Here is a 26473-nt window from a genome sequence, read left to right as displayed (position 1 = left end):
CATCCTCAGATACAACACCGAGGAGGTCGGAGCAGAGCCACAGGTCCTTCACACCTTGCTTGAACTTAAACGTGCTGCACACTGGTCTACTCTGTCTCTGCAGAGAAAGATATCTGAAATCCATCGCCGATCAAATGTTTTGTGCTGTATTGCTTTGTTCTGTTGAGCCAAATTAAATTGTGTAAAAAAAAATAGAAATAAAAAAAACAATTGTCTGCAAAAAAAGAGGTGCTGAAATAGTGAAAACACACACATCGTTATCCTCATGTATTTTAAATCCTAAAACTTTATCCTCTTTTCTCTTTGTTGAGTCACAAAAACGTTACTTTGCAAACTGGACGAGCATTGGCATTTGGGAACTAATGTCTGCTTTTTGAATGATGCAGGATTCGGAACGCAGGTAAAGGAGCCCGTGGTACAAATACATTTTAGAGCACGTTGATGAGGCCACAAATGGCTTTAATGTGTGAACCCATTCTGCAGAAAACAGCCGGTGTAATATAATAACCGTCAATTGTCTCCTCGGGCTGTCAGCGTTGGAACAAGCTGTTTGTTGCATGCATGAAACATTATTGAGTCATGAATCCCAACACTGACAGTGTGTGTGTGTGTGTGTGTGTGTGTGTGTGTGTGTTTGTTGCATTCTCTGCTCATAAAAATCTTCTATTACGCTCACTGTGACTTCGCCTCGACACCGTACAGAGAGAGCTGTTAGTTCAAGCGCTGGTCTGCCACATTAGGTCTGGATCATTTGATAACAAGAGGGGTTTTTTTGGGGGGGGGGTCCTGTGAGCTACAACATCCAGTGCCGTTTCATGAAAATGTTACGAATCATGATGGTGGAAATCCATTTTGGGGAGGCATGAATCTTTAACTAATTAATAGGTATTTTTCCACAAACAAACACTCCTGTGGGAGCCCCCAGTTTTAATTGGACTCTCCGTGCCAATTAAAAGTCCGCATTTGCAACACAACTGTAATACCAAGCACTGTATTGCAAATTTCTACTTGTACTATATATTCCCTTTGTGTCCTCTTCACTTGGCAATGGGGACATGGTGATTTCAATTACAGAGTGCAGTGTGCTGTGAATATGGCATGAGACTGTACAGCCCCCCCGTCTTCAGCGGCGTCATGGATTCAGCTGTGACGGGGATGAAATAGCAGTGGCAGGACAGTCGCTGCGTTGCGAGGCTGCGTTGTGACATGGTGTGCAGAAACAGTGCTTTCAATTGGGTGGATATTTTGGTCTGTGGGGGAATTAGATACTTAGCATGCAAGATAAAATATGTCTTAAAGAAGGTCTCCTCGGCTGAATCAGAACAAAATGAGGACGAGTGTGGGTAAAAAATAATTTCACAACAGTACATACAGTTCTAGTTAAAAGTATCGCAATTTAAAATGTACCATATAACAATGAGGCATAATGCTGGTTTGATACAGTAACCATGTTTATAGTTTTTAGAGGGGAGTCTATATACAATACAAATACAAGTGTGTAAAGCTACAAGAGCCCATCAACGTCAGGCTTCATCATCTCTGCGGAGCACCGCTTGTGCAGTGTGCACATTCAGTCGGTCTTTGGTTGGCCCCTCTGCTGGGGGCTCCTCTGAGGCCACAGGATGGTAGCCTAATTGGCTAAAGAACAGAGAAGAATCAAAAGCAAATGGGCATCACCACTTTCATTGGCTTCCAAAATGAATGTGCCACGTTTGCATCAGTCGTGAGTGAAAAATGGTGCATTTTCATATTTCATGCCGTTGGCCTTGATAATGGGGGGGGGGGCTGCCCATACGGACATCACATTAAAACTGAAGGGGTCACTCGTAGAGTTATTAGACACCACTTTTAATATCAGTAATATTATCAACGATCCTTCAAATGCACCCGAAAGATCAATTTTAGAACATCGATTTGACCTCAGATGCCATTTCTTAAGACGTGTGCCGCTCCTTTTGCATTTAATGCCGTTGGTCCGACCGACAGCGATGTCACAGCCAGATTGGATCCAGGTCCATTCGCTCATCAGTGTGGCTGCAGCATCAAACGCCCCCTGCCCACTATCACTCTCCTCTACAGGTGGCGCTGTGCGGCGCAGCAGAGGAGCTGCCCCAGGACTTCAGAAGGTTCCGACAAAACGAATTCAATGTTCATCCATCATCCGCCCTGCAGCTTGTTGCTGCTTCATTGCTATGAAAAGCACGCCACCAGTAGGTGCGTTTTGGACTCGTGCTCGGGATGTGATCCTTCATTCAGGATATTTATACCCTGTTGAAATCTTTACGGTCGGGCGAGTTGCACAGCAGAGACAAAACCTGGACAATTTAATTAGCTCGGCTTCTGGAGGATCCACTGCAAGGTTAAGAATCCAATTTCAACGTCAACAGGAGCTCTTTGAAGAGGATGAGCATTCCCAGCCCCTTTTTGTTTTACTCGTAGTGCTGAACCAAAAATTCCAAATAGATATGACAATAGCACAATCCAAACTTCAGGATACGTTACTCATCTCGTTTCGTTTTTGAGACATGAGCATGTTTGTTTCTTTGTTTGTCATTAGAATTAACTAAACCTCATGGAAGCTTGGTTCATCCCACAATTAAGCAAACCAAATACTACTATTCACAAGCTAAATACAAATGGAAGCGCGTGCCTTCACCTATACGTATTAACATAGATGCCGCATGTTAATATTGAAATGGCAACTATCATTTTCCCCTCAAAACTATATTTACTTGATTCCAGGCACATGCCGATAAAAGCAGGCATTTGAGTGCCAGATTCATTTTTTTTCTCCAATTAACAGTGTGAAGCAGAGAAAAACAGATCAATGCACATGATCAGTATCTCAGCGTATACGTCAATATTCAATCGTGCAAGGCCTGCCGAGTCTTGCATGGAGGGAGTCCAGTCTGTCCTGTGAAAGTCAACGTGTGACGATGTCAGCAGAGCTGCTGCAGCACGCTGATGGTCGGCCGCGGACGTTCCGGGTCCACGTCCTTCTTTCTTATTTCGACATGAAAATATCAAAAGTGTACAGACGCACGTTAATTCAATATTTGTTCTGTTGGGTCCGAGCCGCAGCAGTTCTGATGTGGGAATCTATTTACTCCTCAAACATGCTGAATCAACGGAAGGCAAATTAATTCATCATAATTATTATCCTTTCTCTGCATCTCATTTCGGTACATCGAGGAGCCGTCTTCCACAGCCACTAAGCCAGATCGTCCTTTGCCACATTTGTCTCATCCAGTGGACTGGAGACAGATCCAGATGGATCCCCTCTGTCACAGTCAGCGGGGAATATCTCTCCATTCACGTAGAAACATCCGTACATCCGTCCATCCGTCCATCCATCCAGACGTATGCAGTGCATCTGTAAAAACCTTGTTTTGCTTTTGAAATAAATGTTAAATAGAAAAACATCTTTGTTTGCTTTTGCTTCCTCCTATCTTCCAAATAGCAGCCAGTTTTTTTTTTTCTTTACAGTCCATGTTTGGTTGGATCAGAGAAACTTCTGCGCTACTTTTTGATGCCATTATTATTCTGGAAGGCTCCTAATCAATAACAAATGCACCATCAGATCAATTTATCTGAGAGGATATTGCAGAGGCTCTTATACATGGGATAAAAAAAAAAAGTAGCAACAGAACAACCTCAGAAAAACACGTTTGCAGAAAAGTCGACCGCAGCTAGAAGAAAAAACTTCTGTTCGGTTTGCAACTTTACGCAAATAACACCACATGCTGCAGCAAATAAAACAGACTTAAGCAGTTCTTTTTTTAAGCTTATGGATTAGCGTGTGCAAAATTAACTGGAGTCCAGAATTATGACAGCACGCTCTCAGTGACCACATGAGACCCCCACCAGCAGAAAGGGATTATACATAAGACTTTTAGATTGACGGTTTTTGCCAGTGTCCCACGCCAGAGACGGACACGCTGCTTGCTGGTGGAACTCTCACACACGAAGGATAGCTGGTGAAATACGAAGCCCTTTAATGGCGTCGGGGTCTCGCATTGACCCAGAAAGGATTTCAGTACCCGACTGACTCAAATATCTTCTGACAGGTGCTCTGCTTTATAATGTTTATAACGTCTCTACTTCAGGATCCCGAGTGCCAAAACCCTCCGGCTCCACAGCATTCTCAGACTTTATCTTTGGCTGGCTGCACTCAAAGGGCAAAAGGGTGGGAATGGGGTAAAAAAAAAAAAAAAAAAAAATGATAGGAGGCCCGCTGGCCACTTTGTGAAGAGTCAGAAGCGACATGTGGCATACTTCCTCTTTTCCTGCATAACGTGTAGACGGGTCACGCACAAGGTCATCTTATCCTTTAAATACCAGTTTTCTTCTTTGTTCGGAAAGTAGGAACCGATTTTTTTTCTCTATCAGTGATACACACACAAACACACACACCCACACACACACACACACACACACTGTCTTTATCTGCTGTTGCTACGACTCATGTTCATTATAGCTCTAAAAAAAACTTAAGGGCCTCAAAGCGGCTCCGAGTCTTTTGTTCAACAAACATCAAATGCCTCGTGTCACTCTTTGAGGTTGTTGCGAGAGGTGCTTTAATCCAGGCAGCCTCTTGACAGCGGCAGACTCGTAGCAAAGGAGACATTTGCGGTGCGAATCACAGACACACTCACTCGTATTCGCTGCACCTCCAGGAAGACGGCTCTTTGGAACGTCTTCTCCCAGATAGCCAGGTCGGTGGCCAGCTCCACCCTGAAGGTGCGGCTCTGGCCGTGGCCGACCAGAATGCTGAAGCACAGCGACTCGCTGTCTTGCTGCTCGGGTGAATGGTCCAGGCCCAGGTAGAGCCTCGCCTGCAGCCAGCAGTCCTCCGCCATCCACAGCTGCAGCACAAAAAAAAAAGAAATGATTCATTGGGTGTTGAGGGAATTGGTTTTGTTCCCTCTTCGCTTGATTTTGTTGGATGTGTGGGGGATAAAGAAGAACAATCCTTAATTCCCAGGTTGAAGACATTTTCACAAGTTCTTGAATGAGGAAGAAATATCACCTCAAGCCAAATAAAACAGTGTTTAGAAGGCTTCCTGGAACACTCTGCTATAACGTCATAAAGGTTTGAGCTGGACATTGCTCTTTACTTACCTTGTGGACCTTGAAAAGAACCTCATAGAGGCTATATGTCGTTTCGGCTTGCCCCCAGTCAGCAGCACTGATCTGCAACACGAGGGGGCGAAGAGGCTGTTAGGTATAAATGCAAAAAGCAGGCAGCTTATTGGGTCAGAGGTCAGAGATTGATCCTGCTGATTTCACAGGTAGACTTAAAAAACAAACATTTGAGCTCCTCCTTTCTATATGTTTCACCATAGCTATAACCAGTAACGAGTAAAAACAAATACTAAAATAAGTCCACTGTGAGTGTTGAATAGTCACAAAGGCAAGATGTCCGTCTCTCTGGAGGAAGGTTTGAACAAAAACTACTTGATGTGTTTTTGTTTATCAGTGCTGGGGCTTTATATATAATTTATGTCTCTGTCTCTCTCACGCCTTCTCAACCCAGCCGGTCCAGATAGATGGCCATCCACTACGAGCCTTAGGTTCTGATCAAGGTTTCTGCCTGTTAAAGGGAAGTTTTTCCTTGCCTCCGTTGCCAAAGTGCTTGCTCTTGTGGTCCAAGTTGGGTTCTGTCCAACCAATAGTCCAAATTTCAAAATCAAGTTACAGAGATGAGCTACAGATTCTACCGGATCAGCCAACAGCCATTGCTCCGTAAAGCACATGCATTAATACTATCCTGGTGCACATTCAAGTCCTCGCTACCTCAGGGATACTCGCTACGGCCGTATTTCAACAAAAGCCAGAGGGTTGTTCTGGCATTTTAACACCCCCCCCCCCCCCCCCCACACACACACACACACACACACACATCTATGACAGGCTTCCAGTTCACAGAAATAACTTCAACTACCCCACAGCATGCCCGTTCTATTTAATGCAATCTGTTCTCTCACTAACGCCTTGTCAACATGATTTGTTGGTCCCATTTAATTAACTTGCATTAAGTTATACAGCAGATTCTTTTTTCCAAACTGCTCTGCATTCAGACGCAGCAGCTCTCACCTGCTCCCTGGCTGTAGTTAGAAAAAAAGAAAGAGACATTTCACATTTCATTATCAACTTCAGAGAAACTTCAGTCGATTAATCAGAAACCATTTATGTCAATCTATAATCCATGTTTCATTTTATTTTTTGCCTGCGGCATGTTCATCTTAAAAGACACAAATTTTCCAGGGACATTCAGACAACTTTGTATTTATTCTGCATGAAGGTCATTCCCTGCTGGGAACGCGCATCTTTAAAAAGATTCAGATGATGACTTGAAGGAGTGATATTTCTTTCAGAGTCTTTGAAATAGAGTGCAAAAAAGGGTCCGCCTTTTGAACAAATGAACTTTATAATCCGACAAGAATTTGGGACCTTTTGAGCGAAGCATTGACAGCAAACGTCCCGGGAGCTACTGCATGCTCCACCCACGGTGCCGCTGAGAATTATCCCGTGGCGAGGAAAGGCAGAATGCCCGGCAAACTTGTTTGATGGCATTAACAAGCTCAGTGTGAAAGCTTCTGCTTCAGCGAGGTCGGGCTCGTGTGTCGCAATAGAAACAAAAGGTTGGAATCATCGTCTGTCAACATAAATGCAGCATATGATGCAGAGTAGCCATGGCAACGCATGGCATTTAGTAGCCGTGTAATGTGCTACACGGAAAAGGTTGGCCGTCAGCCTGAGCTGGAGATTTGAACAGCAGTGGTCCGCGGTACCGGTCCAACGTGAACATGAAGGACAGAAGCAATTATTGAGACTACAACTAATGGTGAGTAGATACTGGTGTAATACTTGTTTAATAGTAATCGCAAGTGCATAATATAAAGTGTATCGGTAAGATTATATTGCTCTTTTTTTTATTTAATTACCCCGCGGTCCGCAAAAAAATTGCCCCAGCATGGAACCGGTCCGTGGCAGGAAAAAGTTTGGGGACCGCTGAACTAGAGGACAGAAATCAAGATGCAACAGACTGGGCTACAGCTGGCAAGACATGAACGTTCACTTACATTACGCATGGATTCACGAAGCCTCCACATCATCCTGGCAAGATGATGCACTTCATTTCCTCTAAAGAGGCTGTGTCAGTGATATATGAAAGTAAGATGAAATGGACCGCTGGCTGGCGAACAGCTGGCCGACCCTCTCATCTGGAGCGTCGACTGAGATCCGTCCTAAAGACAGTCTGACATTTTGGGAAATTTGCCTTTTTCCTTTCTTGTAAAGAGTGATCATAAAACTCATCAAACGTCTCATCGGGCGTGTGAGTTGAAGAGGATGCAACAGAACGGGAGCTGGTTGACTAAGAAGCAGGTTATATTTAGGATTTTTTCTCCCACCATTGTAAAAATGTCGACTTGGTTCACGGGGAGATTTCATGCTGTTCATTTCTCGGCTGGGCACCGTAGCATCACCTTAAATTCACCTTGGGCATTGTGAGGCTGCAGGAAGTCTCCAATATTAGACTGATATTAATGTTCTCAGCTAACTGAGGAAATCAGGACATATTTCAGAAACTGCTCAATAGACAACTGACTTAAGCTACCAAGCTATTCTGAAGAGAAATACTAATCAGGATATAATCACGGACAATGAGCTTATGACATCTGATTGAGTGTGAAATCTTGGGAGGTTCTTTTCTTGTCTGGTTTCCTGTTTTTAGATGAGGGTCAAGGGTGAGTCTGCCCTGGAAGCAGCATCATCAGATCCCCTAGACACTGATCTGACCTTTGGGACATCCTTTGTCACCTTTCTGCTGTCACCACAAGTTGAAACGTTTCTCTTGAGACAAAAGGGTCGCATCCCATTCCGCTGCGTGCGTGAACAGTACTAACAAATGACCTGGGAATGTTCCGCTGGGGAACATCCCTGCATTTGCAACATATATCCAACCGGCCGGTGCGGGTTTTAAAGGGTTAAAATGAGCCTTCTAAGGCTGAATACCCTGTGTGTGTGTGTGTGTGTGTGTGTCGCGTATTAAAAACGTTAGATACACACAGAAAAAACAGACATCAAGAGAGCGCCCATTTCTTTTTCCACAGCTCCGTCTTTTAAATGTTTTAAAAAGATATCCGAAAGAGAAATGGCAGCTTCATTTGAAATGATAAAAGGATTAATTACCGGGGGATGTCTGAAGATATGAAAATACGGTCCCCTCAGCGCCAGAAACTTGAAGGCTGGAGTTGGAGCAGCAGCGCTGCCATCAGGACTTCCACAAGCCCAACCCATGTGAACAATCTGCAGAGACGCCAGGATGACGGTTCAGTCCATTTCACAAAGTGAGAAATGCACACAATAGAAATCTCTACTGCTGAGTCAACACAAATACAAAGGATGATAGAAATTCCTCACGACATTTTGAAAACATTTATAATTTAATGGTGGTGTCGACGCAGCCTCAGCTGCAAAGCAACAACTTGCTTCAGAAGCTTCTTTTCTTTGTATAAATTGAATACAATTCTGCAGAAGATGTCCCGTATAAAGGGCTGAAAACGCTAGTACCATGAATTAAGAATGTTTCATTCCCGATTTTCATGACTTTATGGATCACGCTGTGTAAAGGCTGATTGTTACCTCCTCCGAGGCGTCTGTTAGCAAGATTCTCGACAGATTTGAATGAAATTTTCAGGTAATCTTGGGAATGTTACCAGGAACAGATGATTACATGTTTGTGGTGATGCAGAAGAGATCCTGGATTATGGATCAGTTTGAAAGCTGCATTGCAGTCAACGGAGCTTCAAAATGTGTTCCTCAAGATCTCGGTTGATTATAGACCTATATTTATGGAATTTGACACAGGCATGTAGGGCGGGGGGGGGGGGGGGGGGGCATCTGTCTCACCACAGAATCTCATCCAGAATGACTTTAGGAAGAAAGTATTCAATTTTAACATTGAAAACTCCATTTACGGATTCAAATATCCATTAAAGATACACATCAACTCTAATTTACTTTTACTCTTCATGGTTGGTGTATAAAAGATACCACAAACTATTCAGAACCTTTTTGTGATGGTCCAGATCACCATGTGGACGGTGTAAATCCAATTAGGAGGGGAATGAGCTGCTCGGTGGCGGTCTGCGCTCTCTGAGGTGCTTATTACATCTGTCCCAGTCATAACACCTCATCACCTCCCTCATAATTCTGCTGTATAACTGAGTGTCGTACACAAGAGGAGCGATCCATCAATACAAATAATATCTTCATCACCCAGGAGTCATTCTGAGGAGCCACTACTAGACATTACTGCAGCAGGTGAACCAACCATTAAGCAGCAGGTCTCCTCCCATGCAGAACTACAGCAATGACAATGTGCCGGTTTGCATGAGGGGGTAGTTCAGAGCTGGAGTACCTGATCATCTGAGGAGCAGTATTTGTTGATGATCTTAATCTGTGAGAGGAAGAAAGCAAGACAGCAATTACAAGCTGAAGGTATTAAACACTTGGTACCACTGTGGTAATGATGCACGCACACACACACATGCACACACACTGCTCCTTTATAAATAACATAAAAATGATCAGTAGTTTGATGTACATTTTGTATAACCCAAAACAGTTGGAAATAACTGAACACAAGCTCTCATTTTCAACATTTGATGAGGTCTTTTGTGGTATTTTCATTCATTTACTAGGTTTCGGTTTTCACCACATTTTTTTTCTAATTGTACTTTACACAGTATTCCAAGTTGGAAACAGGGCTTTATGTACTCGTAGTTAAATATCTATTTAAATAGACCGATGCTGATAGATATTTGATTCTACCTGCCTAATATACTTTGGGCCAAATTGTGAAATCGTTCATTTACAATTCACATTCACTTCACTATTGTTTAAACTTTTGTACAATAATTATTTCAAACTCAATTAATAATGTTTATTGCACTTTAGTATTGCGACTACCAACAGATGTGTTGTTGCCAGACTAATCATGGCAAAAAACTGAAGCGCAATTAAAGCTGACATTTTGACAGAAATGCAAAATCAGCAGGGAGGTAGTTTAATGAATGAATATCATGTTCGATATTTGAGTTCCAGGACATTCTCCAGAACATCAGGACGTCCTGAAACTGTCAGATTTTGTTGAGGTAGCCCTGAAGCAGCAGCTATCAGTGCTCAAAGAAAATACACAAGTCTGAAAAACTGCCAGCGCACCTCTATAATAAATAGAGGGCACCCAATGAAGGGAAGCATGCAAGCATGACTCAAATGCTGTTTCAAGTGTTACGCACCCCTCTGTGGAAAGGTTATCGTTCAGTCAGAGGAATGTTGCAAACATTTTCACAATGAATGGACCCCCGCTGAGTCCCAGCATGATTGTGTTGCTCCCGTCTCGGCTCGCCTCAGCTGGAGACTGGAGATAGCCTGAAACCCCTCGTAACAATGCGGCGCTAACAAGCTGCCCGATCTGCTCAGCTGCCGTCTCTCCCAAAGAATATCAAGCAGCAGCGTGCGATCGCCCGCAATGGCAGATGACAGTCATTCACATCAACAGCACTCGAGCGTTCATGAGGGTGTCACAGATTCTATTTAAAGGGTGGTGGGTCATTAAAAGCAAGCTTCCAATCCCTCCCAAAAGCGTGCACACAATTACATGCTGATTGGCCGTTTAGCAATCACACTCCCCGTGTGTGTAATTAGATGCGATGCAGGCATGAATTAATCACGCTTTTTCCTTTTTTTTTTGTTTTTTTTTTTTTAAAGGCAGCTGTGCAATTCACGAGTCCTGGACCTACGCTTGGTCTACGCCCTTACCCAAAATGCATCACATCATCAGTGCGATAATCAAAGTGAAATAGGGGGAAATGAGAGAGAGAGAGGGAGAGAGAGTAGAGAAGAATGACTACTTAGCAGTCATTAATTAGGCATGAGAGAGCCTCTTTTGTGTCACGAGTGTTTGTCAGAAGGGGTGGATTAAAGCCTTAAATCGCACTCTGCATCTGTCAAAAATCAGACAGGCAAAATGCACAAACAACTGCGGGCAAAATATGGTTGTTACATGTTCAGTTTAAATATCCCAAGAGCTGGTTGGAATGGCAACAAGTAGAGCCCATTCCTCACTCAAAGCCTCGCAGATCCAGCTTTACGCTGAAATGCATGATAACATAACAACGGAATGGTGTCTATTCTCGTTTCAGACGCATCTTCCCACCGACTTTCAAAATAATCAGCAACTTTTTTCATCATCCTGGTCACAAACTGAACAATCCAAATAATTCAATCGACAAGCAAACCTGGTTGGCACTCATTTTAATGACTTAGGTTAATTATGTAATTCTAATCATAAAAAAAAAACTCCAGAATACTCCAAAAGTAGGGAAAAGGTCAGACCAGCAAACTGCCAAGTTATTGGATCCTGACTCCAGTTCCAACATATTAAATATGATCCCAAAACACGAAAGTGAAAATCCCAGTTCTTCTTTCCGCCTTCGTTTTCAGCAAAAGGCTCATGGGACGCTGCGCTGAACCTCCAATCTATAGAGATCGACTTACATTCTCCAGCGTCAAGCCATTGATATTTGTAGATATTGCTTGGAGCCAGTCTGTGCTTTCTGCTGCAGTGCAGAATTGAAGAATATTGGCGCCGGCTCCATCCATGGCAAAGACTTCAAAACAGTTGGACCTGGAGGGACATCGGTCAAAATTAGACAGAAGAACTGCAGAAGCAAAGCAGCATCTTTGTAGCGTGTGTTCTTAGTTTCTTATATTCAGCTTCAATCAGACTTTTACTGCATTAAGACCAGTAGAATTCTTTTTTGGGACAGTTGTATAAATGTTCTCACAACAGATGCTCTGAAGAGGCACAGGTTTCTTTTTTTTTTTTTTTGTAAATCAAATGTACATACGAGATAAAAAGCAAAAGTTCAACTAATGGCTTCAATTAGAAGTAATTACAAGGGAAAGCAATCTGTCTTTAACAGTGTGAGGGCGTGCATGAATTTACTATTAGCTGCAGCTGGACAAAAGGTTAAAGAAACAGTTCACTGCTCTGGGAAAAGAACGCATTATGAAAGAGAGACAGAAAAGAAAAGTGAATCATCGCACTGATTACATAGAAGGTTTCGCTGAAAAAATAAATACACTTTCGTTTTCTTAGATTTGCCATGTATATAATTCGAACCGACTAAATCTTTACACACAGAGAAAGTCCACTGTCTGGCATCCACAAATGATTAAGAGGGCAGTTCAAGTGGAGAAAGCGACACTTCACAAACTATTTACTGGAAAATAAAATGTGGATGAGAATGATTTTGGCATCAGCTTTTTAAATGCTGCCATCTCTTTGGAGATTACATTCCTCAGCTGAAGGGGTGTTGAAGAGGCCATCAAAGAAAGATGCTTTGATGCCTAATTCCAATGCGTGTTCAGCCTGCTGACACTTTTAGCGTCAGAGATTATTCCCACAAAACATGAAAGCCGATACGGCGATGGCTGAGCGATTCCATTTGTGTTGGGGAAAAAGAAGAAAGCATGTGAGATGAAGCCACAGAAAAGGCATCAAATGCTAACTTTTTTTTTTAAGATGCTCTTGAGTCAAACAGTCCTTTGTCAGTTGCTTGAGGTGAGATGCTGCAAAGTCAGCGTTCCTCCACAAACGCTCTGCTGAGCATTGCCTTCAAACAGTATCTGCAAACGTCTTGCATTCTGACCCGGCGGCTCTCCAGTGGTGGTTTTCACTGCTCTTAAATGTCTTACAAAGGGTGCAAATTATTTTCGCGTCTGCATGCCTGAACCAAATTAGCCTCCTGCTGTCAAGCGTACGACTACAAAGCATCACTTATGGATTGCTCTATTCTGTTATAAATGTTTTTTGGTCTCGCAAACCACGGAGAAAGAAAAAAAAAAAAAGATGTCTAATTCTCTTTCTGAGCAGCTGATGAAATGGCATCAGAAGCACGGCATATCAGATCCCTTTCGATTAATGTGAAGCCTTTGAGAGCACAGATTAATGGGAGAAATGAAAGTGTGTGTGTGTGTGTGGGGGGGGGGGGGGCAATGACTGAAGGGCTACAGAGCGATTCATCCGAGCACAAACCAGCTGGTGACTGACTCACTGTCAGGACAACACGAGCCCTCCAGAGCAGCCCGACCACTGCGCCACCTCCAGCGAGGATGCAGCAGCTGGGAGTGTGTTTCCTCTCATGCATCTGCAAAACTATTTTGCCTGCCCCGCTGACTATGCAGCAATAAATCCTCCGAGACAGACCAGAGACAGACCACCCAGTCCACGTAGAATGATGCATGAAGTGTATAGAGAGGGAGAGGGTGCTTTACAACGAGAGGGGAAAGTGTGATGAGTTTTCTCATTAGCGAGGTGAGGGAATAGGCACGCTTTGGGACATTTCATTTTCATCATAATTAAACAGAGGACAGCGTTTGCTTTTGCATTCCGAGCAAGAGATGCACAGATCACACGTAAAGTTTCATGACGGGATTCAAACCGGGAGCAGGAAGCTGAAGGAAAAGCAAAGGGCTGATATGTAAATTAACCGATGTTCATTTACGCTGTGGGTGATACTGATGGCATGGGACTGTATGCTTTTAGATAGGGCAGTATCAAAGGCAAAGTATGAAATACAGTTGCTTGCATATAAATTGAGTTCTGGTAGAAGTAGAAGTATTGATTCAACTTCTAAAGAAATGTACTTCAAGTATAAAAATGAAAAGCAGCCATTTGAAGGACATTTCTACTGGCTGTTTTTGTGCAACCCTAATTGAACCTCATGTCATATTAATATAATATTGATTTAAGGGCTTGGTGACTGTGTTCACAGTGAATGCATTTATTATAAATGAACATCACGTAGAATAAAAACATTTTTGTTATACCAAGTGGAAGCATGCTACTTCTGCAAGAAAATCTACCGAAAATCTTTGAGTGGAAAATACAGCTAATTGTATCAACATGAAGGAAGTAGAATTAAAATCTCACTGTTTGAGTAAAGCACAGCAGTAACAAAGCACTTTTCCATTATTAACTAACTCCTGGAAACCGGCCGGCAAATTAAAAATGCAAAAGCCTTTTAATTTGCAAGTTTCCTTCCTTTCATATTTATCCTGTTTGACAGCTTAAACAAAAGGCTGAGGACGCCTCGCTCACCGGCGAAGAGGCTGGTCTGACACCTCAGACAAGCAAGAAAACCTGTGAAAAGGAAGGAAACAAGGCAATATTTTTCACTGTCAGTGGGTTTCAGTTCAGATTCCTCCTCTAAAAATGAACACAATTACCAATCTCCCCTCACGGAGTGCATTTCTTGTAATATATATATATATATTATACCAAGTGGAAGCATATCTACTTTGGAAGGAACATGGTGTTGTCTTCCAGACACAATAACACTAGATGGAGAATCAACGCCATCCCTCACAGTAGCTCCTCATGCGACTGGAACTGAGAGATTAATAGTTGTAGAAACCGCAGCTGTCACTCAGTGGAAAGTTAATTCTAGCTTTAAAGGTACTTTAAATAAATGTATCCTGCTGCTGAGACTCAATAATTATTTAAAATCCAGAAATGCTTTCAAAAATTAAAATTTCTTACCCATCCTCCAAATCACCAACCCCCCCCATCCCCACCTCTCAGTAATGTGTTGATGAACTAGGGCTCCAACGCTGAACTTTAACCTCTACAGACAGGCCTTGTATAAATATTCCTTATCTTATCCTTAATAAACATGTTTAACTCTACAGTCCTGAGATAATTTGACACACCCTGAGGAGTGAGAGGACTGTGCTAAGCAAGAGTGGAAGAAATGAAGAGGTAAATTGGCTAAGGGAAAGAATTTCCAATGTTCCAATTTCCAAGAATTGGAAACTTGACTTTAAAAGCTTTCATACTCAGACAGATCTGGCGACGTGTCCAGGGTGTGCCCCACCTCTAGCCCCTAGTCAGCTGATAAAGTGGCTGCAGATGAGACGATTGAGGTTGCCACGTCCACGAGAAAATTGATGGATGGATAATGTGTAACAATAAAAAGGAGAGTGAGAGCATGGGAAATCAATAGTCAGAATAACAGAATATAGCTCGTGCATGTCAGTAAGTTTTAGATGCTCGACGGGATCTGTAAGTTATGACTTATGAGTCATGCCAGATGGTGGCTTCTCTAATTTATGTAAAACAACAGAATTCCTCAGGTGTTTTGGGGGAAGCTGAGAAAACTGAGGAAAGAATCCAAAGAAAAAAAAGCAAACTCTAAAACAACACCATGCCTGAAGATCGATAGAAAGAGGACAGGTCTAAAAATGCAATGCTTTTCTAAGTTCGACTGGTGTTCCCAGCCACGCCTCCCGAGCCGGAGCGTCGCAGCCGAGGTGACCTTTCAAGCCGTTTATGCCTGTGCATAGATATTGGCATTAGCGTCCTCCGGCCCGAGTGAAAAGTGCCTGCTAAGCCAACAGCTGTGCTCACTGAACTGTGCACCTCAGAGTTGAATTATATCATGCTGGATTAGCCTTACCTTAATTTATCTGTGCCGGCTTTGTATCTGGAGACTCTGGCCATCAATAAGGGCAGGGAGACAGCGTCCAGCCAACGCTTCTCATACTTTGGTTCGTTAGCCGAGGGCGAAGTGGGCGATGGAGCCTGGGTAGAATGCATGAGCAATAAGATGAGCTTCCGCCTTCATTAACTGTTTACAAGCTCTTTTATATGACCAACAAAAGAACCTTGTCAAACAACATTATTATATTTTCAGATTCACCTTCGCCTTAAGCCATCACTGCTTTGTTCAGGTCTTGTCTTACACCTAAGATCACAGACCTGCTTTCACTTCAATCCTTAATAGAACAAACTTAAAACTCCTTGTTAATTTATTTTCCATGCGTCTGATGAATAAATATTTTCAGGTACTGCACAAGATTCTTTTGCAGAAATCTGACATCTCAACAACAACAACAACAAAAATATTGTGTTATTTTCCACACTTCACACCTACAGGTGAATCCAAACCAAACCGACCCAAAGCAGGTAAAAACAGGCCGACAGAAAATGTCTCTTGACATGCATTAATGACACTGGGTTGAAACAATCTCACGTGGTGCAATGTTACATACAGTTGAATAGCGACGTAAACACTGATCCCTGAGGAACACCGTGCTTAACATGTTGGAGAAAAATATGTTCTATTACTTCGATATGAGTGGAACAAGGCATGCATCACCCCCTCCAGACAGGTGAGGTTCTCAAACTGTCTTTTGAGGGTGTCATTGCCCAGAGCATCAAAAGCAACACACAAAAAACCATTAGTCATTAGCTCCGGTCGATGCAGTCATGCAGTGTGATCTGAGCCCAGTGGAATTGTGAGCAGATTGTTAATAGGTACCAATACGGGTTGTGAGTTCAGAGGAAACCACCTTTTCTCACGATTATCAGAAGAAAGTCAGATTTCAAATCAGGCTATAATTGCATTTGAAGATAGAGGTTAGATGTTCTCAGTAGAGGAGCAACCACTGATGTTGCAAAAGCAGCGCATGCAACACGAGAACTGAGAGATTTATTGATGAAGCTGAGAAGACAGCTCTCCAGTAGGCTGAACTGTTCTTTTGTGAGAATGCGCAGAATAGAATCTGAAACACACGTGCTGGTCTGAATCCGCAACCATTTTAGAGCATATTTATACTCAAGGAAAGACACTGGCGACTGCGCAGTAAGGGACGTTCATTAAAGATCCTGAAACACAAAGGCCCTGATCGCTGCAGGAGCGCTACATTCACATGCAAATGAAGAACAGATGCATCACACACTTATGTCAGGGCTCACAAGATTAGGGATTAAATGAATCAACCGTTAGCAAAGTCAAACAAACAGTGATTCACTCCTGCAGCTAAAGATGATCTGTCAACAGGAAATGACGAAAGTCGCTACAAGCTACCTGATGGTTATGCACACACACACACACACACACACACACACACACACAGTACAGGTAGGCGTGCAGTCATTGCAAAAGAATGACATCATCTGCCTCCCACAGAGTTCAATACGGCTGAAAATGTCACTCGGGTATTAAAATAGCCTCTGGGTAGAATAGTGAGGAGTGCACAGCTGGGGGGGGAACTACCTACCTTTGCAAAATGTGTAGCACAATTATTTCAGAACTACAACATGTTGATGCCCTCCCCCCACCCCCCCTGTCAGCGCCTCACCAGTAATTACTAGTCTTAAAAAAAATTATCATCCTTTGCTCTTCTTATGTCAACCAAGTACAAAAAGTTCACGCTTTCTCTTAAGTGGAGCTGCAGAGAGGTGATGGGGTAGAAGAGACACAAAGCACTCGCCTCCACTGGGCTGCTGGAAACCAGTAGCTAAAGCCACAGCACTGTGGGTCACTCCAGTCAATGAATGAAGACGCGGTTTCATTATCAAGAGTTTACTGCAGATTGAATTCAATCTCTGTCAGCGTGAGGTGAAGGCTGAGGGGGGAAGATAAAAATATCTTCATGAAAAAATAAAAATCACAAAATCATTTCTTACAGACATTGTTAGATTAATGAGATTCTGCAGAAGATTTAGCAGGATTGGAAGAAGAAGAAAAAAAGATGTGGCGCTCGATGATAAATTAAGACATCTCCAGTGTAATTTAATTATCAAAGTCATTCATGCTGAGACGGATATTAATTATGTTTGCACAAAATGAAATTGTGACAAGATAGCACTCCTGTCTCTCATCATTTTCGGGGAGGCATGCAAAGAAAACAAGCAATTCAAACTGAATTTTTCTTTTTTTTTAATTTCAACTCACATTTTTGTAGTGCAACAGACTGGATATTATGGCTTCAGGTTTTTTGACATCTATTGTCAAACTGATCGACTTTTTGAATTTGATGCTACAGCTGCAAATTGGAGCTGTAGCTGGAGATTTCGTGGTCAAGTTCTGGATTACATCGAAGCTATGTTGCTGCAACTTCCCGCTTGACATCATCTTACTGAAATAAGCAGGGGTGTCTCAGAGACATCGTCTAGATGTCAGCATATGTTGTTCCTAAACCCGTAGGCACCGTCAGAGGTGAGCGAATGACCTATCCCATAGACACCCACCCCCACCACCCCCCATTCTATTGTAGATGTTGTGGAAGATCCTCATTAGACTGGAGGACGTTGAGCCTGGCAGAGCTCGAGCAACATTTTTAGACAAAAAGATCTGCCGCAAAAAAAATTAAAATGTTCAAATGTTATAGAGTTTATAATCCAAAATGAACATTTCAGCATCTGCAGCTTTAGAGCGAACACAATGGAAGCCAATAAAGAGAATTTCCACATCCGTGTTTTCAGCCTGGTCTGGTTTCAAGTTCTGCAAACATCTTTGCATTTTTTAAAAAATGCAATGCATTTCTCGCAAGGATTAAAAAGCACTATAGACTTTTGGTTATTTCATGGCACCAGAAACTAAAATCAAAAAGCTACATTTGCATCTCTCCTATAGTTCCTCTTTTAAAGCTGGTATAGCAGACAGATTTGCAAACACTCAGCATGCAGGATGCCACATTTGAACACACATATGAATTCACAAAATCTGACTTCAGCCTTTCCTGCAGATCTAAATGTCATTTCATGATGATTTGTCCATCTCCGTTTCCACCTCCACAAAGACAAACGACGATTCCGTCTGTGAAGGCATATCACGTCTTCAATACTGAGCATCGACACTAAAGAAGGAGCGACATTTCTGCCTCGGCCAGCGGGAGTAACAATCCAAATATTGATTAGTGCAGCTTTAAATGGGTCTTCTGAGGAAGTTCTAACCTTTGTTCAAAATGAAATTAGTCACATTTCCATTACGGTACAGAAGGGCAGAACTTGTGATGCACTCTCGGCTTTCTATCAATTACACTCTGAACATTAAAGCGCGTTCATGTCTTACACTTCACTGGAAAATACAATATGCAATCACTCTCAAAACAAAACAGCTCACATAAGTCTTTTTTTTTTTTGCAAGGCTACAAGAATCTCACTTGACATGAGTAAAAGCTAACGAGACACCCCCTCATTCATTTCTGGGGATGAGGAAACCTCATATACTCACGCCTGCCTGGATAACTGCATTTTTCAGCCAACTAGGATTAAATGTAAAGATGCAACCGCCCGATTACATCACACTGAATGTGTCAAGGTCTACTTCTTTCTTCGGCTCAACCAAGAACCGGACTGGAAATTGAAAGACATTCCGAGCATGCCGAGCTCCAGTGTGCAGCTAATCTCGGGTTCCCGTTGAGGATTTAATTGGAAGCACTTTACATCTCGATTAAATATGAAAGGTTAAAGTGGCCACCTGCTATCTCTCGTATTTCCCTCAATGATCCATGGGCAACGTCGAGCAAGGACACCTGCTTAGAAGCAACCTTTAATTATATATGGCCGTTTGAGCATATGATTCTTACAAGCCTTACCATTAACTCATTGAGTGCCGGACATTTTCAACCCAGCTATATGCCGAATGCCCCAGTTTTCACTCATTTATCCCAATTTTCCAAGCCCGACAGAAAATTCTTTACAATGACTATACAAACGCCGACCAAGCAAATGAAAGATTAAAGTCTCTTCTTTCATCAGAAAAAAGTGCGTTGCTACCATCTTTCGTTTCTGAGTTATTGGCCGTTGAAGAGAGGCAGATTTCAATTTCAGGGTTGGCAGTGAATGCTTGGGTTTCAAAAAAGCATCTTCAGACGTCAATGGCACTCAAAGAGTTAAGGGAGAGGATTAGAAATATGTGGCAAGAAAGCCAGAATGGGCTTATTCAATTATTATGGGTGGTCTGATTTATTCCTCTCTAATGGACAAAAAAGAAATTTTTGAAAACTAATAGTACTAAATTTGTTGATGCAGGTGATCAAATTTTGCCTTGATAGATTTACTATTACTGCTGTACTTTCGGCTTGTCCCATGAAGGTCGCCACAGCAAATCAATTCTCCACTTTGTAAAATTCTAATGTAAAATTAGTTCCTACTTGAATTAAAGAATAATAACAAACTACACTATCACCTCAGCAATAAAAAAATGAATCAGAAAAATCCAATCAGGCGTCAGGTCAGAAAACAAATATTGAAAGATGTCTTATATATGAATGAACTCTTGCTAATTCTCTACATGTGTTTCCATCTATCCTCTTTGACAGAGTAACCAACGCGTTGCTTTACTTTGTCACCTCCTGACTTGCTTTGACATCCGTGAGGAGTTGAAGACTAACAGGGAGAGTCGGGCTCAGATAAGTCAAATTGTCCAGCTTCTGCCAGGGGTCCCGGCTCCACGGGAGTTTATATGCCGAGAGGACGTCGCGTCACATTTAATAACATGTCAAAGTTAAAGCGGATTTGTATGAGCAGAGAGGGGCAAAGACTTGAGCGGTGGCTGATAGCGCTGCTGCAAGGTTCGTGATTGCCCTGCTGAGGTAGCCAAAATGACAAACGTAGAGTCTCCGCAGGAAGGAAAGGGGGGGGGTGGTTGGTACCGTTTTTGCCCCGTCACTCAAATTTGTCTCAAAAACGAGACGAAAAGTCATGGATGAGGTTATCGTGTTACCAATGCAACGTGATGAAGGCTCATTTCTTCACATTTATGACATTTATGAGGAAATATATTTCTACATAAAATATTAGCTACTATTCATCTTTAAGATCGAATATGTAAATAGAGAAACAAACGTTTGGTTTCACAAAGATCCGTTCTGTGGTTTAGTTTGTTGAAACAGGTTTCACACGTCCGCCAGACGATGACTGTGAGCCGGCCGACAAATTATTTGCGTTTATGTTAAAACCCACACAACAGGTAAAATATTCAAATGTACTCAATGAAAAACAACTCAATACTCCAACCTGATTTCTATGTTGCTGATAACATGCATGTGTAATTTAATTTTTAGGACATGGATTCCCAGCATCACTCTGTCTTAACAAGGATTCTCATTATGTTTGTGTTGATTAGCATAAATACGATTTTTTTTTAATTCTCATTATTTCCTCTTGAACAATTGCACCAACTGCAATGAGAGTAAGAATCTGGCACCCCCCCATCTGCGGCTGCCATTGGGATGCAGATCCAGGCCGAGATGCAGAGAAAAACACACGACGACGTGGCATCTTTGGCTCGACTCCTGCAGCTGCTTCCCGTTCGTCGCTGCAGAAGCCAGATGGAGGCCCCCGGCTGATTCACCTGAGCATCCCGAGAGCCACACGTAGGGGACTCACACACCAGCTTGTCGGGAGGACAGCTTCCAAAGTTGTAGCTCGTTGTAGAACCAGAATCATAGAATACGATATAGATCTTATATGTCTAAGGCGGCAGGCTGTCTTACTGTGTTGTTTCCATTTCCATTTAAATGCAAGCCGCTGTCAAAGAGTGGCGAGGATCCTCGGCTGTGATCGGCACATGGCCCCGGAGAGCCTGGGAACAGAAGGAGGGTTTTATCTTTAGAGAACGTCCTATAAAGACGAATTGTTTAACCTTTAGTCCGACTTATCTCGCTCTTATTTCATTCCTAAAACCCCGTAAGCTAATGTTCTCATTGATTTTAGTGAATTTCGGGGGTTCATTGTGGACTTTATTGTGTCGCTGCTGCTGCTGCCTTTAAGCCTCCTGGTGTCCTGAAAGTTGCAGACAGCATCCAAAAGAGACAAAATGCCCCCCCCCCCACCCTTGATATGATATTAGCGACCTGCTTTGTGATTCGCTCTCTTTCAGTGAAGGCCTCGAGGGCCCTCCTGCTTGTCCTTCGTGCCTTGTTAAAACAAAGGAGAGCTTAAGGAGAACTTTTCATTTACAGGCAAAAAAAAAAAACAACAACACAAAAGCATGAATCACCAGCCAAACAGCTCACAGCAAAAAAACCTGAATATCTCCGCACTGAATCTCTCCTATGAATGTCAACTTGGCCACGAGAAGAAATGGCTTGATTTCTTACAGCTCTGAATGTGAGAGGTATAAATATTCATGGTTGGCTATTTGGGATATTGTAATGCATCTGGTTATGGCAACGAAGAGTCGAATACGCTCATTTGTTTGTTAAGGAGATTTACGTCACTCTCGTATCCGTCTGCTTAATATGAAGCACTAGTTTGTGTTAACATCAATTATCATTGGATAGCAGACAATTTTAAATAAAGCGAAACATCCTGGATTCAGCTCTCAGTCTGGATGCATTGATCGTGGTGGCGCCTTCGCCCTACACGGCGCCACCACGGGTGAAGCTCAAGGTTTTTCGCCTCACCAGTGCTTCCTCTATAAATAAATCATATATATTGAATTAACAAGCTGGAGCCTAAGCCATCGGTCATCGGATGGAACCGCTGTGTTTTTTATAGTTGAAATGCTATTGGATTTCTGAGGCCATTTCAGATGATGCTTGATCTGCTACTAAACTGAACAAAAGATAAAGTGGTCCCATTTACTTTCCGACTTTTTGTCTTGACCTCTCTGAAGTTCCCATTTTCTCTCGCTCATCGCCTCCTTTCTTCCGGATCCACGTGGATGACTTAGTGTTTTCATCTCAAGCTGCTGAAGGTAACTAAAGCAGGACTGTGGGCGTTTCTGGCATCGCTGCACGTCTCAGGCCACCGAGCATGACCGGCTATTACTCCGAAATAAATGATCATCCATTGAACTGCTTTGAAGCCTCAAAGTGAGCTAATAGGCAATAGCCCACAAATGCGCTTTAGACCGTTGTTGCCAAAAATGCTCTGCGAAATAAAGTTTATTGTCAGCATGTGTGGCATCAAAACAGCAGGACTCTTACCGAGAGGCAGCTTCAGAAATGACGGAACTTCTCGCAAGTACCGAACAGTGATGGTGACCTCGTCTCCTGCGGTGCGCAAGAGGTGAACCTGGCAGCGGCGACAGGGCGAGATTGAGATTGAGTGATGGAGAGAAAGAGAGAGAGAGATGGTGAGTGATGGAGCAAGAAAATACTTACTCCAAATAAGACCCGTTCATATCAAAAAGTAACACAACCATTGCAAGCATTATATGAGTGAATATCTGATCACAAGTTAAAGCCTGATAGAAGCAGCCTCACTTAAACCATGAAAGGCAAAAGCCTTGAAGGCTGCCTCTTGTCTCATGACAGGAGGAAGAGAAGAGCACTCCAGGTAATTAGCTCTGGATGTCGGAAATTCTGACGCTTCAGGTAAAACGCACGTCTTTAAAGATACGGCGAGCGATGAAGGAGGCAATCAAGTGTGCCGGGTTTAAAGCACAAAGCATGAAACCTGAGCTGCTCATCGCCTGTGCAGCTTCAGGAAGAGACGGACAGCCGCCTGGCTGTCACATCCGACATGCAGGTTCACTCCTACATACCCTGAAATGCGCATTTGCTGTCAGATCCATCGCTATTCTCTTGAAAACTGTTGTGGTGTGTATGTTGTCACTTTAGCCTAAGCATCTGTCAGAGCTGCGAGTGTGACAGCCTGCCATGGAAAGCTGTAGAGGGTTCTTTTTCTGAAGGGGAAACTGCTCATTATGTGTTTTGAGGCTCTGCAATGTAGTGAACAGCTGTTTGGGTCTAAACAAGGAGAAACGGATGGCAGCCATGGGAAGGAAGAGAGAGAGCGAGCGAGAGAGATCATTTCCAAGGAGTGAAGCTGAACAGAATGAAAATGCTGCCAAATATAAAACCCTCGATTAAATCAGAACTTTGTCACAAGCGGAACCAGAAAAAGAAAAATACTTAATTATCAGGTATAATTTAGACCTGCTCTGTTTTCAGCTACTTGGAACTGATGCTAAACACAGGAGAGCTCATGGTGCAGCACTGGATGCACGACACGGGTATTTATAGCAATCAATACGTAGTTAATTAAAAACATACTCACAACTTCCTCATGAGTGCAAGGCTCTACGTTTATGCCATTGACCTAAAAAAAAAAACCAGAGGAAAAATAAATAAACTACACAAAGAGTTTCATTTAGCTAATCTGTGTATATCAGGTTGCAGGGCCTCTGCTGATATTTTTGATTAGGTAAGACAAAGGCATGCAAAATACAACACAACCACGAAAAGATGCAAACACAAAGTGATCACTTCGCAGTGATACATGAAAGATGCCATGAAAGAAAAGGCGATGCTGATGCAAAAGGAAAAGGAAATGGAGAAACAAATCAAACAAAGATGCACAATGTCCACACAAAACACAGAAAGGATAAAACGATCTCAGCGAGACATAAACTAACGATGAATCCAGATCTATTCAAAGGTTCTACACTGTGATGAGTGAAATAAATAACTTGCTAATTATTGCGAAACAGCGATAGAAAGGTGAAAGCAGCGAGTGGAGTCATAATATTATTCATAAATACTTTCATTATAAATGGTAATATTGCCAGTTCTGTCCAAAGAATCTACTTGATATTCTAGATAAACAAGCACATCCAATAAAGCTGTCAGACCGATTCAAATTAACTTTTTAAGCTCAAATGAATATCATTACAAGCCTCTTTCCATATTTCCTGCATATTGCAAATCAACAGACACCGAGCTTCGTCTGTGACCTCATGGTAAATGGAACTCCAGATCTATTAATCATGACTTTTATTAATTAAAGTTGTTATTTTTCTGTAAATATCACATTGACTGAAATGATGCACATCAAAATTAAAAGATATCTGGACTTATTTCCCAAATGAACTCACGTCCTGTCACAAGAGAGGACGGGTGAAATTAACAGCGACCCAGATCAACCTCACACAGCCCATGTACCGACCTGCAGCAGCGCGTCCCCGACGAACAGCTTCCCCGTCTGATCAGCTGCAGGCGTCGGTTAAGTGTCAGAGGTTAATGAAAGCATTAGAAAATAATTGCTCATTTCACACATGGTAATGTGGTGGAAACAGCAATCAATGTGTCAGACTGACTAATCTCTGGCAGCATCCTACAGCTCTGAGAAAGAAAACAGGAAAGCATGAAATCTGAAACCAATCAGGATACAGGCTACATTTGCAGCGGCAAACAATGAACGCTGTGTCGCGAAAGGATTTGCAAAAAAAAAAGAAGCTCTGCTAAAAGAGCCCATTAATGTCTGCAAAGATACGGTGGCACGATTCTCTCTGTGCAAAAAAAAAAAGCATTAAGAGGCGTGTGGGCAAAAAGAAAGGGAGATTATTCCGTCAATAATACTCTGATCGTCTTTTCAGAACGCCAAGAAGTCATCATCGTCTTCATTTAGATGATGAAGTACGTTCTCTTCCATCTAGCTAAGAGCATCTCTAGTGTTTTTGTTCCCAGCCGGAGGAAACACACTGCACATCTAATTACTCACCAGATGCATCCAAGGCCTTCACATACCCCCCCCCCCCCCCTACTCAATCCTCAATAGATTGTGATAGTGCCCTCTTGTAAAAGATATTTTAAATCTCAATGGCACCTTTCCCGATTAAATAAAGTGTAATAAAATAAACAAGCAAATAATCATTTCCAGCAGGGTATGTTTATTTTTTTTATATCATTTGTCTTTTTAATACTTATTGTGATTTTATACAAGGTGGTATTATCAAGCTCAAGGTTGTAAGCCACAATAAACCTATTCATGCCATCAGTAAAATAAGTCTTTGTTGACTGTAAGATGAAGATGAGGTGGACGTGATACTTGTGGTCTGTACACAAGTTTGAAAGGTGCACCGTGACTGAAAACTGAAAGCACCTTTTATGAAAATATGCGACCCACTGGGTGAATCTAAAAATAGCTATATGCTGTTGAAGGGTTTGAAATCAATACCGGCCAGTAACAGTACATTAGCACTTGGCATTCACAACATAGACAGGACTGTCCCGGGAGTAAAAAACAATTAGATACACAGGCAACGAAAACCTAAACCTAAAAAGCTAAAGGAATTCACGCATTTATTCACTGGGATCTGTTGGAAAGGAAAAGACTAGTCCTGCAAACAATTACACCTAACGGGTGCGTCTTTAAGAGCCGAAAGGAGAACTCACCGGCAGGTAAACCAGTAATGACCTTTATTCTTTCACTAAACAGGAGATGGGCAGACAGTAACCAGGTAGGAACAGGCAAAGCTCACGGATGGGGATAGAACTCTAGACATCCAGCACGGGAACGGGATGGGCAGTCAAGAAACGGGAAGGCAGTCAGAAAAGCAGGAAAGTCAGACATGAATCACGATGAGCAAGCTGGCAGAGAGTGCATGTTGGGGAGCAGAATAAATTGGGAGTTCTGATGAGGAGTAAGTGGCTGACAAACAGGTGAGGAGGAGCAGGAGGAGAGCGCAGGCCGTGAGAGAACAGTGAGAGAAGACAAGTCTGAGTTTGTCATAAAGAAAATATAGTGGCGATGGCAATTGATCAATGAGATATCAATGATTTCATGCCTCTTCTCTCTGTGATTGCCTCATTTATTAAAGAGGAACGGGAAGATTTAGGAGCAGCTTTAAAATACTTTTCTAAACATGGTGCCCAG

General features: G+C 42.5%; 1 protein-coding gene across 1 annotated transcript in view; it reads right to left on the bottom strand.

Annotated features, from left to right (window-relative positions):
* sntg2 (syntrophin, gamma 2) overlaps window positions 1-26473 on the bottom strand; it is a 39080-nt gene that overhangs the window by 1522 nt on the left and 11085 nt on the right. The window contains exons 5-14 of the mRNA XM_068752038.1: window positions 24764-24807; window positions 23876-23917; window positions 22801-22888; window positions 21364-21452; window positions 15534-15658; window positions 11569-11698; window positions 9428-9466; window positions 8197-8313; window positions 5122-5193; window positions 4656-4865 (exon numbers count right to left, since the gene is read on the bottom strand). Coding sequence (XP_068608139.1) covers window positions 4656-4865; window positions 5122-5193; window positions 8197-8313; window positions 9428-9466; window positions 11569-11698; window positions 15534-15658; window positions 21364-21452; window positions 22801-22888; window positions 23876-23917; window positions 24764-24807 — 956 coding nt within the window. The remainder of the gene's footprint in view (window positions 1-4655; window positions 4866-5121; window positions 5194-8196; window positions 8314-9427; window positions 9467-11568; window positions 11699-15533; window positions 15659-21363; window positions 21453-22800; window positions 22889-23875; window positions 23918-24763; window positions 24808-26473) is intronic.

Source organism: Brachionichthys hirsutus, chromosome 18 (genome assembly GCF_040956055.1).
Source record: "Brachionichthys hirsutus isolate HB-005 chromosome 18, CSIRO-AGI_Bhir_v1, whole genome shotgun sequence".
NCBI classification, from domain to species: domain Eukaryota; kingdom Metazoa; phylum Chordata; class Actinopteri; order Lophiiformes; family Brachionichthyidae; genus Brachionichthys; species Brachionichthys hirsutus.
Note: the sequence above shows the minus strand (reverse complement) of the source record. Positions and strands in the feature narration are given on the sequence as shown.